The sequence below is a fragment of the Cloeon dipterum genome, chromosome 2 (assembly GCF_949628265.1).
Source record: "Cloeon dipterum chromosome 2, ieCloDipt1.1, whole genome shotgun sequence".
In the NCBI taxonomy this organism is placed as follows: domain Eukaryota; kingdom Metazoa; phylum Arthropoda; class Insecta; order Ephemeroptera; family Baetidae; genus Cloeon; species Cloeon dipterum.
The window spans coordinates 19524223-19545209 of NC_088787.1; the positions used below are offsets into that span (position 1 = coordinate 19524223).

The following is a 20987-nucleotide window of genomic DNA, read 5'->3' on the forward strand; positions in this document are numbered from 1 at the left end:
ACTCCATTCATTCATATATCTTTCTGGCCGGATTTGCAACAATTACACCCTGTCTCGCCCCCTTGCCTCTGCTTTTTTGTTCGCCCGTGTTTGCCTATCCATTAAGCCGACGAGCTATCGCATTGCAGCATGCCATTAAAGCAAACACAATTTTGCGGCTTAACGAGTCTCACTCAGCCTCCTATTTGCTCTCATACTTAATAATTGATGCATCGTTTTCTCTGTCTGACTGACTGACTGTGATTGGTGTGGCATGAATGCAGTGTGTTTAATTCTACTTGATATATATATATGAGTGGCGCGCGAGGTCACCTCTCAGCAATGCGGAGATCGGGAACTCGTGCCGAACTCAATGCTCTAACTATTTCGACAGCTTGACCTAGTGCTTAAGTCCGAAACGGGCGGCGACCTCTCTGATTTTATCACCAATGGCGAGTGGCACCTCATAGGTGAGTATAATTCTTTTCTCCAGGCTAGCTCACAAATTCTAAAGTAGGCTGTGTTTTCGCTACCATTTAATAAAATAAAAAAACGACAATTTTCCACTGATTTGCAATTTTGCTAGATCCACTACTCCATAATTTAAAAATAAAATTTTAAGAAATTTATTGAAAATTGGTCGGATTTCAATTAATTATACATTGTTGAAGTCTGCTTAGCGAGACGAATCGAATAATTTGTAATTTTCATACTTTTGGTAAGGTACCTGATTTTTCCTAAAATTTTAACTCATAGAGGAGTTTTAATTTTAAAGCCCAATCGTTCTTATGAAATTCATAGAGTTAATTTTGATACGTTCGGTTTGTGTAACTGTCGAACTATATTTTTCAGTAATGTTTGATAAAGTGACATTCTAATTACTCGAGTGGTTCAGTCAGCACTGAGTAACAAACAGTTCTGAAAGCACACCAATTGCGGTAGCAACAGCCGAAAAATCCCCACTCGCAGTCAGCGTGTGGGAAAGTGTGGCAATAAAAGCCATTACCGGCGTTTGCTTGTCGAATCTCTCAATTTGGGAAGCGAAAATTGCGCCAGGCACCATCAATTCGCGGCAAATCCTTGATGGTGTGTTGCCATTTTCGGATTCGTTTGGCGTGTCAAAATAAAAAGAGCTTTACGAGCTGGCCTGGCAATAAAAGGCATCGATCAAATGAGCAGCCATCTCGAATTCGGCTCACACGGCCGCGTGCTTAATTGCAGGCATGCCGGGCAAGAAGAACACGATCGTGTACGCGTGCTGCCCAGAGCCGTACGTCGACATCACCTTCACCATCCAGATTCGCAGACGCACCCTCTACTACTTCTTCAACCTGATCGTGCCGTGCGTGCTCATCTCGTCGATGGCCCTGCTGGGCTTTACACTGCCGCCTGAGTCTGGGGAGAAGCTCACCCTAGGTATAACTTGCAGCCCCGCCCCCGCTCCCGCCCGTCCTTCCTGCTCGAGTTGTGTTCAACAACAACTCGAACTGATTTTTGATCTGATAAATATATTATACAAGTGCGTGTTTTAGGTCGAAAGCAAAATACACTCCGCTTTTCTCTATAGTATCTGAGAAGCAGTGGCGGAAAACGAAGGGAGCCCTGTGTTGTCCTCTTTTGTTCACTGTTATGTTATTATTTTAACTCTACACTCGACCTCTGCCACGTTGTTCCGAAGAAGTGCACCTGTCAGTGGGTCGATGTTGTCGAATTCAACGTGCATGCTTTTCCCGAAACCCATCCCACGCCAACTAAAATTAAGCTTTAGTTTTGTCGAATTTTCTTGTTTTCTCGAGCAAATATTCGATATTATATATTTAAGGTCATCCACGCATACTGAGACGTGTCTTAATTTTACTGACTACGATTCCCGTGCTGCTTTGTGGCAATTTAGTGACGTTTCAATCATTCTTCAGCAACTCAAGTTTGGGGAGGCAACGAGACTTAATTAGCTGTGATCAGGAAACGGTAATAACAACCACACCTTTCTTTTCCGTATACAGTTGCAATTTTTATACTCTCGATTGAGGTTATTTTTTTCTAACACTGGCTCGTTGACTTGAGTAAATTTGACTCGCATTCAACTGCACCGTCTTGCCAATCTCTTTATTTTTCTCTCTATCTCTCCATCTTTCTCTCTATATTTCTATCCGCCCCCGGACCGATCCGATTGAATGATATCGCAGCAGAGTCGAAATTTCCCATGCTTTTCCTGCAAACACGGCCGGCCGCGGCGAAGAAAGACGCGAGCTATGGTGAATAGCCTCTGACGTATGAGCGCATGCATGTCGGCCCCGGTCTGCCTTCGCTTCGCCGACCAGGCGTGTTTGCTCATTATTTGCGAATGCTCTGATCCTGTTTTTTCGTATACAAATTTCCTTTGATCGCACCACGTTTGCCCCCGCCCACCCCTTGTGGAAATTAACCAAGCTGAAGAAGTTTCTCCACAAGCCACTAACGGCATGAGGACCGGTACATCTTATACAACGTATATTGAACATAACACAATAGCGCATTGCGAATTTTCCTGATAGAAAGATGATGCAGTAGAGTCTTATTATTTGACATAGAGCTGCTTGCTTTGAGTGCATGCAATTTATATATACACACAGCGTAACTTCAAAGGTATGTACGCTACCACATCAAACACACAGTGGATTGGATCTGCGCTGAACTAAATTTCCTCTCATAATTGCCTTGTACATTTTTGCGCGATTGCAGCTGCAATCCATCTGCATCCAGCACACGAAATTAGTTTCGGCGCCCCGCCCGCCACCCGCAACTGTGCCGCAGACAAAATATGTATTTGCTTTGCCGCTCGAGTGCACGAAATTTGTAGCTTTCCATTAGCGAGGCACAAAAGAGATTCAGCTCTTTATCGGAGTGCAAATATGTATTTTACGCCGCCGCCGAACAATGGCTTTCACATATTAAAACGCGCGCGGCGCTGCTTTGCAAGTTTCGGGGCGGCGCGCAGTGCAAATCGTTGAGCATTGAATTAATCAGCAGGGTTCACCACTTGACTCCCCGGTTTTCATTCATCCGCTAATTCCGACGGATAGCCTCCGTTTTAAAATGGGAAAAAACGCGTAAAACAAAACCGGGTGGCAACTGGCGGCCATGCGATTTTTCGAGTATTTTAGAGGGCATGTCGTTGCTGAATAAAATAAAATATTCCTCGATTGGCTTTTGTCTTGTGTAATTCGCCAACCTAGTGTTTTTTTCCATTCACTTTTTTACTACCTTTTTGACTCACTTCACCCAGCAAAGTTCAATGCATTTTTCAAAAGACATAATCCAGCTTTTTAAACGTCGGAAGCAACTGAGCCTATGTGTGTTTAATTATGATTACAGGGGTCACCATACTTCTTTCTTTAACTGTATTTCTCAACTTAGTTGCTGAAAAGATGCCGTCCACATCTGATGCAGTTCCTTTGATAGGTAAAACGCGTGGCACAGATGTCTTTCTACACGAGAAATGTAGTTGGCATTTAAAGGTGGACGGCTTTCGCTCTTTCGCTCATGATACTTGGAGGAAAATTTAAAGAAATTACGTGATTAGGGATATTTTATTCAAACATGAAAACGATCCATGTGTACGTTTATGATTTTCAGTTTGATGTTTACTAAATTAGTTGTGATTAAACACCTCATTTCCCTAGAATAACCACCCGATTGCTAAACATTCTGAACAAACCAAAACCAATCATAATGTTTAAAATTTTTATATATGTAGCTCTACAGTCCAAATTCAAGGCACAAAACCAGATGGGATCCGTCACAAAAGTATTCTATATATATACATTCTGTCATCCCCCTCTATGTAAGTTTTATTTTGTTGCCTCTACATTCTTTGCTTGAGTAGGTATAAATGCGTCTGTGGTGAATGGGAAGTGCAAATGTGGAATTCCACCCTGCGTGTTGCGAAAAAAAAACAAAAATCAAAACTCGTCGAGGCTCCATACACATAAATATATATATTTTTGTAAACATTGCTCTTTGCGCCTGTGTTTTCAGATTGAACGCAAAATTATATATCTGATCTCGTAAATTGGATTTCTCATCTCACATGAGGGTTTTTCGCTGAAATTGCCGGCAAATAGATTGAATTTGACGCATTTGTTTCAGGAGTCACCATCTTACTTTCGCTGACTGTGTTCTTGAATCTGGTAGCTGAGACACTACCCCAAGTCTCCGATGCCATACCCTTGTTAGGTAGCGAATCCTATCACTATACTTCTTTTCGTTTCAAGTTGAGATCATACATTTTCAAGCAGCTTTCCATTATTCTGTGAACGTTTTTCATTTTCACTCTCGGTGTTTTGCTGGTTGTAGGTGTTTTTTCTTTTTCCTTACTCTCTTTTCTTTCGTATTCTCTCTTTCTCTCTCTCTCTCTGCTCTCTCTCTCTCTCTATCTCTCTCTCTTAAATATTTTAGCAGGCAGCACACCCTCAAAGGAGTCGCGCCGGGCGCAGGATGCATTTTTCATACATTCTATATATTTCGAGCATTATTCAACTTTTCGTAAAGATGTGTTTGTGTGGATGTGGTGGTGTTTGGGCTCGTAGTGGTTGGAGGGGGAGCTTTTATTACCTATCAGTTTCATTCCGCCTCTTTTCGTTTGACATTTCGACTTAAGACCATCCAAAACCGACACCCCGGCCCCCCGCCCCTGCGTTATGATTTGACCTTAACTGTCTCTCAACATACGATCTTAAAGAATCCGAAAAAACAACAACTGCTAAACCTACACCCAGATAACCCAAAAAACGCATAATTTTAAATAACTGCTTTCCAGCGAGATAAACGAATCACAAACTGCTCTCATTCCATATTTTAGTATTACAAAGATATCGAAGAAAGGACAATGTGTCTGTCTGTCTGTCACATACACACACGTACACCAAGGTAACTCGGCGTGAGATGCACTGAGAAATCTGTGCGTGCTACTTAATTGCAAACCCACAGCAGCACACACTCTTATACTATTTACAAAACGTGGCGCATTCAAACGAACCCCGTTATTTTTATGCTTAGTTGGCGAGAGTTGTATGCTTTTGTTTCAGGTGTTACAATCCTGCTGTCTTTGACAGTATTCTCCCTCTTGGTGGCAGAGCTGTTACCCCAGACCTCCGACGCTGTACCCCTTATAGGTTAGAACAAAAAACGCATTGTTTGACTCACGTATTATTTTATTTTGCGTCTCAGTTGTAGGCTCTCACAGTTGGGATAATGATATCATATATAATCAAACATTCTCGTTTTTGGTTGTCATCCAAAAAAGCAACCACTTATGATTGCCATCCTTGTTATTATTGCCATACTCAAAACTCTAGTTTCTCTAAATGCATGAAAGCTAAACGCATACGGCTGACTAAATAATGCGCATTTAACTCGACTCTAAACTGATAAATTGCTAAACTAACGTGAATGTAAGACAACTAAACTAACTAAAACGCTTGAAAGTGTCAAAACCTGTCTATATACATATACCATGATGCGACTGTCGTTCCGTTTATTTTGATTTGAACAAAACGTTTAGCAAATAGCTAGCTGCCAAAAAAAAAACCAACACCGACTATAAAAACGAGTCCGCCAGCCCCTCGCCTCTCTTTCTTAAACATAATCATTCAAACACGATGCCCTGTTCCGTTCATTTTTACTCTCTCACTGCCCCCGCTCTGAATCTCGAAATTCATCAAGTCACTTTTATAATATATATAAAGACTGCATGCGTCTCGACCAGATGGAGGCCGCACGTTGAAAATTTTGATCAAGGGCCTGACGAATGACTCGTAGGTGCATCGATTGCTCCACGGACTGACTAACTCTCCCACGTACGCGCGCAGGCCATTGGAATGATTTTGAACCGTCCACGAGTTGAACACGTACAGTACAGCTCTCTGCATGCCCTCGTGCATTTCGCATTTATAATATCTAATAATATATGCCTTGACTCTATACACACACTCTCTCACTCTCTCGATGGTGCTGAATACGAGCCTTTGTTCCGCCATAACAAACGAGACGAAAAAGTCATCGTCGAGCGCAATTTAATCAAACTGCTTCTGTCTCTCTTTCTCTTCCCCCCCTCTCTCTCTCTCCACCTGCGTGCTCTCTCTCTCACTCACTCACTCACTCTTATTATGAAGACATGACGAGAGAGCGAGAGAGAGAAAGCAGCTCGGAACACACAGCATTATTTAGTTTTGGGGCATATTGAGTATATTCCCTTCAGCAAATCGAGCCTAGATCTCTACACTGTGCTCCGTCTCTCCTTTTGTCCGTGCATTTGCCTGTTAATTCTCCGGCGCCGTGTCTCACAAAAGAAACTTACCGCTGCCTGCAAGCACATTTAATTAACTTTTTGTTTGAACAAACCCAATCTGCCCCGAACCTGCCGGACCCGCGCGACAATCGCTCGCTCGGGTCGCGTTTGTGTTTGTCTGTTTGTTCATGCTAATAAAACTTAATTCTCTTGTCGGAGGGTGAATTAATATTTGTGTTTTATGATACATATTCGTATATATAATCTCAGTGTCTGTGTTTGTCAATCAATCATCCTAATCGAAATTTAAAATCAACAACTGTGAAATGATATATTATACCAACCAACCACCTTTTTATCTCTCTCACCTCCAAGTATCAGTTTTGCTAAATTTAATTAAACTTTAAAACAAATTAACTCGCTTTAAACTTGATAAACTGCTTCAGGAATCTTGCGCTTTTCTAACCTTTCTGTTAATTAAGTCTTGGTTTGTTTTCTCTCAAAATAAAAATTAAAACAAAAATCTGCTGTGCCAAACCGAAATGGAAGTAGTTTAAGTTTTAGCCTAGCACGTTGACTAAAAATCTGATAACATATATCTGTTGATGGGGTTTCAGCTGACCTGCACCAGCTGAGCAAAAACTTGTCAAATCCGTCCACCTTTAAACATCAAATAATCACACTATAAAAGTATTTGCATGCGCCAAAAATTTTTATCTAACTATAGATGTGTAAAAATAATTGTCGTCACCTAACTCGTAATTAATTACTCGACTTTTTCTGTCTCTTTATCTGTGACTAGTTTAGTTTTATATTCTCAGTACTAAAATCTTACCTATTTTTTGTTTCTCGTATTATATTACACACACGAAGATTAGTTTAGTCGAAACCTATGAACATCCTTAGTAGTGATAAAAAAATGGGATTTGCACGCACCTAAACCTTTGCAGCCAATAACCGACCTGCCCCGTCTCTTCACCCCCAAACCCGAATGTTGGACCCCGTTTTATCGATTCGTTTCTGATTTTCAAGTAGACTTAGACTTTTGGAGTTTCCTCTCTCTCTCTCTCTATTCGTAAGTTGGCAGTCCTACTTGGAAGCGACTTTGTTCTTCTCGGAATGCTTGTTACACTGTGTTTTCTATCAATGTGCGTGGCTGGGCGAGTGAGTGCTAGATGTCCATACGTACATTCTGAAAGCATCAGGGGAGCAGACCTTGTGGCTGACCAAGCAGTTGCATGCAAACAAACGCGAGTGACCATAACGTGTTCTGTAAATCTCACTTCTTGGCACCATCCAGGACACACGCAACCGCACTGTATAAACATTGCTGAGTCGAGCGTTTTCACCTCCTTTTCAGGCACCTACTTCAACTGCATCATGTTCATGGTGGCCTCTTCCGTGGTGCTCACTGTAGTGGTTCTCAATTACCACCACCGTACAGCCGATATTCATGAAATGCCTCAATGGGTAAGATTCCTTTTCTATATCATTCAATTTAATCCCTTGAATTGTAGATAAAACCTGTAAATGTAAACTAAACATGCGATCAGATTTTTTTAAATATTTTTTTATGCTTAAAAGTAATAGACTTAAAATGATCATGAATTATTAATTACGAAAAATTTGTGAAAGCTGTTTTGCCAAAACTTTCCTGGGGACCAATTAAAATAAACTATTTTGGTATCTTTCACCAAATTAATCTCAGTTTTCCCCGTATATCCGTGTTATTCGCAATTTATAGTTATTGTTTTTCAAACCTAATGTCTTTTGATGAAAAAATTCCGGCAAGATAACAATAATTATTACAATAAATCATTAAATATTTTGAAAAACAGTCTCACTTGCTCAATCAAATGTTGCTAAATTGTTAAAAAACTGAATAAAAACCAGAATGCCTAGCCCTACTGATCAGCATTTGAAAAATTTCGCATCTCATTGTGTAAAAAATAATTAAAAGGGTTATATTGCTATCAAAATGCGTCACAATATTAACCAGTTAGATTTGCACTGAAACTTCAAAACTTTTATAAAAATAAGTGAATACAATAAAAAATTAAATATTTTACTGTTTACCTTCAAGCCGTTCTTTCAAAATTAATTTTAATGCATGATTCTGACTATGCAAAGTGAACATTTACAAAAATATGCTGGAAAATATCTGCTCACAAAAATGGAACAATAGAGAGAAATGCATCCCGCTTGCCAAGCACGGCGAGCCAGTTGCATAAGTACCATCAGCCACACTCGCGGCGAAGCTTTGTTTTATTTTGCGGCCGACCGCGGGCATTCGAACGAAACGCGACGCGGTTTCAACACGCGAAACGCTTAAAAAGGCACTTTGCTGCAGCCATCGGGGATTTCAAATTCAATCGGGCGCTGGCCGACCCAGTTTGCAGCGTTCGGAACACGTCACTATTTGTTTCGATAAACAAGAAGAGGCAGACAATCCAATAAAAGTCGAAACACGTCTCGAGCCTTCAAGCGGCGGAGGCGGCGGCGGCTTAAGTGCAAAATTTAAAATGCAACTAGGACGCGGCGTTTGCTGTTTGTTTCTAACTGTTATTAGAATTCAGCGAGATCCAGATCAAAGCTAGACGCTCTTCTCTCTCTCTCTCTCTCTCTCTCTCTCTCTCTCTCTCTCTCTCTCTCTCTCTCTCTCTCACTCTCCCTCCCAATCTCCCTCACATAAAAGGCGAAATCGTTAATATAAATAGACGCGAGCGGCTCGTCGAGGCAGACGGCGGCGGATGCTCTTTGTGTTATGGATTTTCCGATTCGCATAGAGTGAGCTTGTAAAAAATTCAAGCGGCGTGCGTGTGTGTGAGCGGGCAAGAGGAGTTTGCTCGGCGGGTCACTCTTTGATCTGACGCGCGGCGGGATGATATTGCCTCTCTCTTTTCGCGAATCTCGTGCCCGCACGCCGGCCGCAATGCAGACGACAGCCGAATTTCGATTCTCACAAACATTTTATCGCTCTGTTCGAAACACATCTTCCTTTGAAGCAGCGCCCACGTTATTGAAACAAAAAGTCATATCTGAGAATGAATGAGACTTGCAATGACGTAAACAAACAAGCAAACAAAGGCAAGGAAAAATCGTTCTTTCTCTTTCCCTCCGCGTGCAGTCCGTGTAATCGGAAAATCAGCGATTTGGTGGAGATTGAGTCGTTTCTCTGCTTTTGTTCCGCATCTTATCTGTCTGCATCGACAGTTCAAAGAGTTTTGATTGAATCGCCAGCCCCATTGGCTGAACGAATCCAATGTTTGGATACAAATTGAACTGGACCGGAGCGGAATGTGATTGAAAATTGTTTAAGACCGCTGTTAACGAATTTCAATTTTACGCTCCATGATCCCGCGGCTGTAAAGCGTTGCCCGTTGAGCTTTATGGCGGCATGATTTTAAAACGACAACGCTCTTTATTGGCCATTTTGGAACAATTTGCTGACGATGTAAAATAGTTTCGAGACGTAAATCCTTTTCTCAATATAACCAAAAATGCATCCATCCCTGGAGTCCTTGTAAGCAAATTAATTTACCGAGAAACGCATTAAATGTGCCACATGAGATTTATGCAACATGCCGCACTTGTGAAACACGTCATGCGTCTGAAACTTGTCAAGTGAGCCGCCTTGTGGGCACAATCAATCAATTAATTAGAAACTATTTTTGCTTTGCAAAAGTAGCTCAAAATATGCCACATAATGAGATTTGCAAGCCAGTTCTGAGAATTTGAATAAAATCGAAAGGAAAATAATCATTTTTATGACCAGGCCCAAACATTAAAATAAAAAAGTAGCAAAAATTGGCATTTTATACTAACTCGTATTTTTCATGCGTTTGTAATGTAATGGTTTCCAGGCACGTGCTTAAATTATAAAAAAATAACAAAGAGAGAGTTAATCCAATTCAAGACAACTAAATGGTAATTTCAACTGTTTAAAAATAATGAATGACCCATATGCAACGCTGCAACGCGCGGGTAATAAAAGATTAAACTTGCAATGCGAGCTGGGTGGAGATTGTGCATCGTATGCGTAATGACTGAAAATAAACGAGACCTCATTCTAGAAAATTGCCTCTTTCAGGTAACCGCACGTGTCATGAAATTTTCCCATTTATGCACAGTCCTAGTAGCGTTGTTGCGAAAGCGTGCAAACAACAGCGCGCAGATTGCATTGCAATTTGTCGGCCCCACTGGAACTGTGGCACACGCAAAATTGTGCATAATTCTCGGGCGGGCCGGCTGGCTGGCAAACTTTGAAATGCGGGACACAAAATTATCTCGCATGCACGCAATTAATCTCAGCGGCGGTTATAAATTATTCGTGTGAAAAGAGACGACAAAACGAATTGGACCTGCAAAAGCCACACACAGAGCGTTTGGAAAAGTAATTGGCTGCAAATCGAGCGCGACCCCACTTGCGGGCGATAAATTTTTGCTTTAGCCGAACACGACAGGTAATTTGCTGGCCTCGACTTTTGACTCTTCAAGCGGGGGCTGAATGGGAGTAAGTAATTTTAAAAAGCCATTACTTGTGCCCACTCTCGGGTGGAAAGTTAATTATTTTAAAAGTTCGTGAGCGGACAGCGGAGCGAGCAAACAATGCATCACCGCGCGTTATAAAACTAACTCCAGACCCGACCAGTTCCGCGCCGGCAATTTTTCACGCTTGTTTTTCTATTTTCAACCTCTTCCTCCCACCCTCTCTCTCTCTCTCTCTCTCTCTCTCTCTCTCTCTCTCTCTCTCTCTCTCTCTCTCTCTCTCTCTCTCTCTCTCTCTCTCTCTCTCTCTCTCTCTCTCTCTCTCTCTCTCTCTCTCTCTCTCTCTCTCTCATCGCAGGAAAGTAAAATGGAGCGGAGGAATCTAGATTAGTGGCACGCGTCGTATAATACGCCGGGCAGGAAACTGTTTTATGCTCACGTACGCGCGGACATAAATTCCGGCCCAACACTGGAGACGTTCAGGATAATAATTCCGCGAATATATCACACGCGCGCGTCACGCAAAACGACTTCGGAACACTTTTCTCGCAATCTAATAAACTTTTTGTCAACAACAAGCCTGCCTCCACTTTTTACTATCTCGAGCCCAACTTGTGCCGTATATCTTGCCGCCTCCGCCACGTCACTTGATTTCCGATTCGATGCACCCTGCACTCGTAAATGCGAAAAAATTATTCTCCATAAAATCGTGGCCGCCCAGCGGAGAAACGCGACCATTGTGCGAAAGCATGAGTTAGAAAGCAGTGCTGGTAGCATTTTGTGGGCGGCGAAAAACGTTGATGCGTCTCTTGAACAAGCAAGGTAGAGATTGATTTTCCAATAACGTATTATCTGGAATGATCCATATTTTGCTATCCTCTAAAACTGGAAGTACCATTTCGAGTTTATTCTTTCGCATTCCAAAAAATACTATTTGCAGATATGAAAAAAGACTAAATCTTGCATTAGAATAGTTAAAAAGAAAGATCGACCCTTTTCTTATATAGACACAAGGGAAATATTTTGTTCAAGTGTTCAAGCCAACTGGTCGATTTTATCCAAGTTGTCCAATTAGAAAGCCGCTCTAAGAATGGTGTTGCCATTTTAGGGTACTATCCTGCTGTAATATTTCAGATTCAATCCTCTGCTACTGTACCATTAGGACTAGTACACTGGAATCTAATTTTTTAGATTTTTATCAATGCCAATCGATTCCTCAGGGTTGAATTAGAGTAGGCAGCCAAATCAAGACGTGCTAAAATTGTCAGAAACGTCTTGGTCTGAACGTAGCATAAAGACAAACTGATTTCCCCTGTATTTCCAAATTAAATATTTTTTGTCATCTCTTTTGGATAATTCTGTATATGAAATCAAATTTTTTAATCTAAAAAGTGCCACAAAAACGTCGATGACCAATCAAAGAAGCAAGTTTTTCTCTGACTTGCTTTTTGATATACCGCTCTGGCCAAAGATCGAGATGGCAGCTACACAGCAACTTGCTAAAAGCGATAAAAGGTCAACCTTTTGGCTGGTTAACCTGCCACCTTGCTGCTTAGATCGCTCCGCTGGCTGTCGCTGTGTCAATGCCATCTCGATCTTGGGCCATCGCTTTGTCAAAATGCCAATCAGAGAACAGTTTGTGCTTTTCTGATTGGTTGCCGACTTCCTTATTGGGGCACTTATTTTCTAGGTTCAGACCTTGTTCAGACCGCGAATCCCATTAAACTAACGGTTTTAACGTTTCTGCCGGTTTTCAGCCCGTCGCACGTCGTGTCGAATTGCCGACTGAGGGATTCGGCTGCCTAACCTAATGCGACCCTCATGAATCGATTGGCACTGTCAAAAAGGAAATTCCAATACTTAATTTTTTTGTGTTCTGGAACCCAAAATCGGTTCAGCAAAACGATAACAAATCCCCGAAATTATAAATAATGAACAGCCATCTATAGAGGTGTCTTTCCCTAAAGACACATTATCTATTTGGATCATTTGAGCGTTTTATTATTGTGTTTCTCGCATTGTTGAAACAGGTGAAGACTGTGCTGCTACATTGGTTCCCGTGGTTCCTGCGGATGAGCCGGCCCGGGAAGAAGATCACGCTACGTACAATCAAGATGCACAAACGCAAGAAAGAGCTTGAACTGAAAGACCGCTCGTGCAAGAGCCTGCTGACGAACGTGCTCGAGCTGGACGATGACTTCCGGCAGATGAGCGGTGGGCCGTCGTGCGGCAACTACCTGCGCGGCATGTCGGCGTCCACGCTGGACGAGACGGTGGCGCACGTCGGCGGCAGCGCGTGCTCGGTGTCGCAGCGCGAGCTGCAGCTCATCCTGCGCGAGCTGCAGTTCATCACGCTGCGTATGCGACAGGCCGACGAGAAGGCCGACCTCATCAGTGACTGGAAGTTCGCGGCCATGGTGGTGGACCGCTTTTGTTTGATCATCTTCACCATGTTCACGGTTGTTGCAACGGTGGCGGTCCTCCTCTCGGCGCCACACATCATTGTCGAGTGAATGTGGTGGGCCGCCCTGGCGGCGCCCCCACCCCCTCGGGCCCCCTTCACACACGATCTCAAAACGAACATGCCGACTACACACACCACCGCAAGCGATTTGTTACTCAGATTGATTGGTTCGTTTGTACAAAGACTGTGAAATTTAGACGAGTATTTTAATATGTATATCATTGGTTACTGGAGTGTTTTTGCAAATCTTGGTGGGAAAACCCCTCAAGAAAAGGAATAACAAGTGCAATACGTCAACCAGCCCGTTGGCTCACATTGTTTAAGACATTCCTAGGAGTGTCAAGGCAATGGGAGATAATTGAGCATTTTGAAGATCTGTTTTTGACTGCCCAATGTCAGAGATGACAAAAGGGGGTTCATTCGGTGACTCTAAACAACTCAACGGGATGGGAGGCGTCACTTGCTAGTTTTCGCACCTCTCCAGCGGCGTTTCAATATAAAAGCCTCAGTGTGGGAACGCAGATTGGGTCTCAGTTCCTCTGCGGCCACTCGGGGCCTCATGTTATCCGCTTGGCGGTGTTATGGGCACCTATATAGTGAACTCATATATCCCATGGGATGGGCTGAGCAGAGGTTAAGAAATATATCTGCTAGAGAAACGTTGAGAAGTGACAGAATATCAGTTAACCATTCTTTTCTAATCTGTTCCCTCTCTTGGTGGCGCTGGCATCTTTTATTCTTCAGTGATTTTTCCACCAAGACGCAAGTTTTTCGATTTGCCAATTTTTAAGTCTCATCTATTAATTGATTTAATTTTAGTTCTAATTTTTGAATAGTTTCATATTTTTAGGTGGCTCATTTTCTCGAAGAGCATTATTTTGTCATGCATCTAAAGAAGGCAGGCAACCTAGAATTTTGGTTTCAAAACTAAAATTGAATCAATTTTGAAGGTCAATCTCAACTTAAGGAACTTACTTCATTTTTCAAACTTGATAATTTAAGACTTTTAAACTAAAAATTTTGAAATTTGAAAGAATGTTTTTTGGAATTTTTTTTCAAGTGAGCCAAGAGTTTCATTGATAAATACCTAAAAATGCCAGTATAACTGATTTTCCACAATAAAAAAAAAATCTTCTTGGTCCCTTCGACATTTTCCAGATAAGCTGGAAATTAAAATCCCTTTTGCGGAATATATTTCACAAATCGAAACAAAATCAATCATTTTTTACGGGTTCTTGGAAACTGTTTAAAATAGTCTTAATTTAAATTGCTCATGCTCATTTGGTGTTCCCTTGCCGATTCGGACCTGAGAAATATTTGACCGTCTGAATTTCACAGCCCTCGATTTGTAAGGATCATGAACGTCGTAACTTCCCTCTTGATATATTGTAATCTATTACACACGAGGCACACACGTGCCCACACTCACACACAGTTGTTGCATACGCATCAGGGGCCTCGGTGGTTTGGGAATGCGTGCTGTTCTGCCTCCTGCTGCTCGCTAAATTTCCGATTGGAAAATGCAGGGGAAAAAACGTGTTTGAAAACTGCAGAGAAGGTAACCTCTAATTTTAATTAAAATCGCTCAATTTCAATAAACGGCCCACCTTTCATGCAGTGCGCAATCTCATTGCTTTCGTCGCGAGACTCGTTGGCTGGCAGAACAGCGCGCGCTTCACAAACGAAATTATTAATGTTGAATCGCTCTCTGACTATGTGGCTGCTCTGCGAGAAGGCTGCACACAACTAATCAAGAAATTTTGCACTTTAAGATAACTATCTCGTTCGTTTCCGATTCAGTTTGAGAGGTGTGTTGGCTGTAGGCTTTTACTCGCTTTGATTTTCACTTTGCGACCGTGTTTATTTGGCTGGACTATCACCGAATTAAAGTGCAACATTTTCTGGCAGTCGCGCAACCTCCCATTTTCAGTCTCTCCTGTTTTTCGAATCGATGAGCGCAGAGTTGTGTGACATGTCATAGCCCTGCTGTCTCTGATTGGCTTGTATAATTGGTGGATTATTAAAGTGTGAAATCAGTAATTTATATACGCATTGTGCAATCATATTAGAGATGGGCATCGTTGAGAAAACCAGAAAACAATCAAATAACGAAATTTTTACCCTGGATCGCATTAATCTAATGGTTGTTAATTGTTACAGACATGCATGTGAAAAGCATAAGTACAAGAGGACTTTCACCAAAAGAGATCTTGAACGCAGAATTTTTATATATCTATATATTGAGAGAATCTACGACATAATTGGCTTTATTGATTTGCTTGGTAATCATTGTGTGTTGGGCTAAAACAAATGTTTGCAAATTTGTTTGCGAAAATAGCACTAGAGGAGAGACACCCGCCCATCTTTAGTGCGAAAACATGTTGAATTGTGTGTTGTATAAATAAAACGGTGAAACATAATAATGCAGCAAGCAAAAATCAGGATTAATCCCTAAATAATTTTGAAACATAAAATGACTTAAAACTTAAAATGCATCAATAAAAACGCGACTCTTTGTTTTTCTTTCGATCTCGTTGCCAAAAATCGCAACAAGCTATTCCATATTGTCTACTAAAAAAGTGAAATAAAGTATGAAATAGAAAAATACACAACATCTCAAACTGATGTCTATACGCAGAGCTACGCATTTCTAGCAAATGAGGTTTGTTTCGATCCTAATTTCCAGGAGTTCTGAGCGAGACGCGAAAGAAGTATATATTTTGCAATATGTGCTTTGTATTTTGTTAACAACTGCTGGTAGCAACATTTTTGTATGTGCATTACCTACCGAGAAAAAAATAACTTAATATAACAATGAGTCTTTTAAATTATATAAAAATTGTTAAAAACTGTTAAGAAAAATAAAAATGAGAATTTTATAAATTTGAACCTGCCAGATAGTCGGCTTGCGGGCAAACCCTTTTGTCTGAAAGGTGTTTGCCCACGGGGCGACTTTTCTTAAATTCGATGCATGTGCATGCACTCTAAACACACATAAAAACAAACACAAAATCCGTACAACAAGTGCGGGGGCCGTCCCCTAACAACGGACCGACCCCGCTAAAATACCTCAACTCTAAACCAGACTCAAAATTTATGTTTTTGCATGAGGAACAATTACTCGTACTTTTAAACACAATCACTTACACGTCGTGTGCGTTTCACGCCTATTTTGATAAATATACAAGTATATAAGCTTCGTATCTGTAGTTTGAGTGAAAAGAACAATTAAACTTTTATTTGGCGCTACTTTAAAAAATCAAAGTAAGGCATACACCAAAAACCGACTAAAAACAAACAACCACACAAAGCGGTATAAGGAAAAAAGCTTATCTTTGTAATGACTCTTTTTGTTTGTGTGTGCTGCTAAATTAAAAACAAAAACCACAGCTTTTCAGGATGATAAGATTTATACATAACCGTTGGCAATATCTAACAAAAACGTAGATGGCGAGCTAAATAAATAAATGAATCGTTTTAACACTTTTATAGAGCAAAGAAGCATTTTACGTTTGTTGTCTTTTGCTAAAAATGCGCTGGGACTATCTAAACAGAGTTTGTGGGTTTGGAAAAATAATTACGTGTGTTTTGGTAGAAATTAAATAAGTAATATGAGCACTAAAAAGATGAAAATTAGTTGAAGTCAAGGTTAAAACTATAAATATCTAACGAAGGTAAATAAAAAATAACCACCTAATAACCAACCTAATTTTAGCGCGTCATACTGGACATTTTAGAGAGTTCGCAACAGCAAAAAATGGTTTCACTCGGTTACATATGAATTTACCAACATTTATCAACACTCTAATCACACCAAATCGTGTCAATGTTCGCAAACAAACACTCACTTCTTGTCAGTGGCTTCTGCGTCAAAGCCAAGATCATTGCTTTGCTCCAGGAAGCCTCGTCAAGGGAAAAAGTAGAATATTTTAATGCAATTGTACGCGTAGTGTGTTCGTGAATAAAAAGTTACAGTTCTAGTTCTACACAAGAACATTCCTTCTCTATGAAAACCTCAAGTTTTGAGTCTGGTCGAGGGTTTGCATGTCAATGGATGGAAAATTGTTATTGATTCGGGTTTCCTTGTTTTTTTATTACTTGTCTTAACTGTTGCGTGGTGACATTTTTGCGGAAGTGTGGAATGGCTGCTGGAGCTCAACGCCACAGCATATTGCTTTTGGTTTCAAATGAAATGTCAGCATAAGAGAAAAGAAAAATACTGCTTAATTTGTGCTGCTCAGTCAATGGCATGAAAACAAAATTTAACAAGCCTGACTGAAAATGAAATAGTTTGATATAATAAAATTCAACATCAGTCGTTATAAAAGAGATTGTGATCGCCAGATATCGTTAACAAATAGTTTCCAAAGCTGACTTGCCTCATAAACTAGAGTCCTTGTATTAGATAATACAAGGACTCTATCATAAACAGGTGACGCACAAATACGAAGAACAAAATCGCATCAAGAATTCCAGGTTTGGATTTGTTCCAACCTTTTTGCTGCGTCTACACTCATATTTAGCGCGCAGTCGATTTCCTTCAGCCCTGGCTCACTCATCAGAGAGAGGCCGCACAAACCTGCAAGCGATTCCGATCATGATGTGAAAATAGGCTTTGATCTGAGTTCTGCTTACCAAAATAGGTGTGCAGAGGATCGGAAGTGTTATCAGGCCATTTGGAAAATCCGCCAGTCAGGTTCTGCTGGGTTGACAAAATGAATTCGCGGTTTTTCTTCTTGTCAATGAATTGGTACCTGTCCAGGAGCTGAAAATTTAGTTTTGATATTATTAGAAATTAATTAAAACTACACAGCATTGCGATTAATTTATTTTTTATGGTATTTTTTCTAAATTACATCACGAGGCATTCTCAAATAATTTCATGGTAATAAAAGACATTGAGCGCATTATCATAAAAAGGAGCCTTTTTCTTATATCAGGGAGAGAGAAAAAATCATCTGTTAGTGTTTTTGGCCAAGGAATTTGCCAATAGCTTAGTTGAAGAAACATTTTTATGCTGAATGTTCATGCTAAATATTATTTACAAGGCCCTTTTTAATTTAACCATTTTATTGTTTTTTGAAATGGTAAAAATTGCTAGTGATTTTAAATTGACAGGCCGATATTTAGAAAGAATAGGTTTTTTAATATGCCTTATTTTGAGATTTTTTATTAAATTTTTAAATAAAAAAATTGGCCCGGTAAAAATAGGAAATTTTATCAGTTTTCAAAATGTGATAAGGTTTTTGCTCTACGGTTAGAAGTTAAAAAGCCAAGGGAAAATTTGTTTTGCTTTTTTGGGAAAGTAAATAAACAACCTTTAATGTGGCTCCAACCCAAAAGGAGTAGCAGGTGTCGTCAGGTTTATTTGGTCTGCCTTGGAATCCAGCCACTTGTCTCATGAGAAGCCAGTTGCGAAGCCTATCCAGCTGTTCGTCAGAGAAAATGCTTAAGCGGCCCATGAGCACCAGCGCTGCGATCGCACAGTACGTGGAGCCTCCGTGTGCCTCCAGGCCGGGACCCTGAGCGATGGCGCCTTCGTAACTCTGAAAATCGACGCTTAGACTAATCTCTGGCCAGCATACGGAATGGTGTTTCTAAACTCACTAGGCTGCTTTTGATAAAATCTTCAACTAAAGGCATGTCCATTCCGGACCAGTCTTTTAACGTGTAGCAGATCACGGCAGCGCAGAAAATGAAACGCATATCGTTTTCGCTTCCCCCTAGGTGGGCGCAGAAACTAAAAAATGAGAAAGATTCTTGAATTATGAAGTTCATTAATTAAATAAAATAACAAATTTGGAAAGATGTAGGAGATAAAAACAGAAAACCAGCAAATAAGTCAAGACAACCTGCTTCTGCAATTGCTTCATTTTTATTATAAGAGGGGGTGGCATAGAAAGTTTTTAAAACATTTTATGTTAATTTTTGTTTTGACTTTTGGAGTGAAGAGTGATATCTCTGGGAAACAGGCCTCTGCGTTAAAAAAAATAAGAATTATCTCTAGGTCTTATGATTGTAGAACATTAAACTCATTGTCGGTGCCAAAATATGCCTAGTTAAACAACCAACAACTTTTAAAAATTAACCAAATTTACTTGAATATGAAAAATTGAGTAGATTGAGAGATAATGAAAGGTGGTTATATTGGTCACTATCGAACTGCTTAAATAGCTCAACAGGATGGGAAGCACCAATAAACTTGCTGATTTTCGCACCATTCCAGCAGCGTTAATAGCCCTTCGGTGTTGTGACAATTCTTTTTTTTAAATAGATAAAAATTGAGTAAATTTATGAAATTCCTTTTTCATTTTTTTTTTGCTCTTTTTATCCCTGTCCGAGGACCGGGATTATTTCAAATACAGCATTTTCTTTATTTTTGCGGAGCATAGAGTTTAATATTGCCCTAATTGTAAGTATTTGTAACTAGCGTAGAAATTTTCAGTGTGGGTAAAATTGCAATTTTTAATTTTGGGGTGGAACATACTCGGTTGTTTGGAGTCATCCCTTAATTCAGAAAAGACCATTCCAATCAGAAAAAAACCCAAACCTGGTGTCTGAGTAAGAGAGTAGCCCTGGAGCAATTAAATTCATTCAAATCCCTATTAATTGACACCTTGGTGGTCTTTGAATTGGTTTGATGTGCAAAAATTGCACAACTTTACAATGACCAAGGCAAGAGCTTTCAAAAAAATGTGAAATTAGACCCTTGGAAGCCATCCGGGTGCTCCAGAAACACCCTGATTTACCCACAATCTAGTTCCCAGAAGGAGTGCACACGGTCAGCCATTTTCAGGAATTACATTAAATTCTCTCGTCAAACTAAACTAATTAAACACCTCAAAAGCATTCCAAAAAAATTAGACTGTCAAATATTATCGAATCGATTCAATCACCTTCCGTCAGGCTGTTGCAGAGCCCTGACGCCTCGTATCACCGCAGGTCTGTTGACCCTGGACAAATCGTCTCCCAAGATGATAAGACTAGACAGGGCTGTGTATGTCATGGCAATGTGGCTGTGCTGGTACTCTCTGCTCTCCTTGCTCTGCAGCTTGAACGTGCACGAGCCCATGAAACCACACCTGCTCCAACTCTCCTCTGGACCAGCAGCATTCGTTTTAATTTATAAGTTAAAATTCAATTGGATTCACCATCGTCGTCAGGCTGAATTTGGAGGCTGTAGATCCACTCAATCATGTCCTGCCTGTGCTGGGCGTTGCACGATTCGAGAGCATTCAAAATGTCGAGGCCGGAAATTGCAAAAAAAGCAAACATCAACCTGAGAACAGCAGTCCGTTAATATTATGGAATGGATTTTAAGAGAGAAAATACCTTTGGGTATCCCCTTTCTGAGTTTGCGGTGGCATCATCTGCAAGAACCGCTTGAAATACTTCGAGTGAGTTCCTGGAATGAACTTTACTTCCTCCATTCTAGTTTATGTTGTCTCTGAAATAAATGCAATTAATTTTACAACTAGATCTTATGAGTGAATTTCAAAACTACAAACATTTCCTTGACGAGCTGAAGGAATATTATGTATGATGCTCAAACAACGATCTGAACGGCAGACACGTAAGAAAAAAACCGAAAAATCGATCCTCAATCTAATAAAACAGCTTCTTAGTCGATGAAGTAGTTGGTGTCATTGGTCACTTGGTCAGTTACACAATAGGCGAGTAGAATTACGTGCACACATGTCGAAAAGCTGGGAAATTCAATACTAATGGGAAGAGGCAACAGGCTGAACAGGCTCTCTCGGCAGTCTATGACTATGAGTCTATTAAACA

General features: G+C 40.6%; 2 protein-coding genes across 11 annotated transcripts in view; one reads left to right on the forward strand and one right to left on the reverse strand.

Moving 5' to 3' along the window:
* Positions 1–16088, forward strand: part of nAChRalpha6 (nicotinic acetylcholine receptor alpha6) — a 28414-nt gene extending 12326 nt beyond the window's left edge. For 3 of the 10 annotated variants that reach the window (XM_065481633.1, XM_065481627.1, XM_065481624.1), the window contains 5 exons: positions 374–449; positions 1201–1395; positions 4108–4194; positions 7608–7717; positions 12766–16088. In XM_065481633.1, the coding sequence (XP_065337705.1) occupies positions 374–449; positions 1201–1395; positions 4108–4194; positions 7608–7717; positions 12766–13248 (951 nt within the window). In that variant the 3' untranslated portion in view covers positions 13249–16088. Of the gene's footprint in view, positions 1–373; positions 450–1200; positions 1396–3333; positions 3421–4107; positions 4195–5045; positions 5133–7607; positions 7718–12765 lie in introns of all 10 variants that reach the window. The other 7 variants (XM_065481629.1, XM_065481626.1, XM_065481628.1 and 4 more) reach the window with 4 other exon arrangements.
* Positions 16089–17271: 1183 nt separating this feature from the next.
* betaggt-I (geranylgeranyl transferase type-1 subunit beta) lies at positions 17272–20979 on the reverse strand. Its single transcript, XM_065481636.1, has 8 exons — positions 20708–20979; positions 20532–20646; positions 20351–20478; positions 20096–20297; positions 18807–18939; positions 18518–18745; positions 17835–17964; positions 17272–17778 (listed from the first exon to the last, which is right to left on the reverse strand). Exons 2-8 carry the CDS (start codon positions 20627–20629, stop codon positions 17663–17665), a joined length of 1035 nt encoding a protein of 344 aa, XP_065337708.1. The 5' UTR covers positions 20630–20646; positions 20708–20979; the 3' UTR covers positions 17272–17662.
* Positions 20980–20987: the final 8 nt, after the last annotated feature.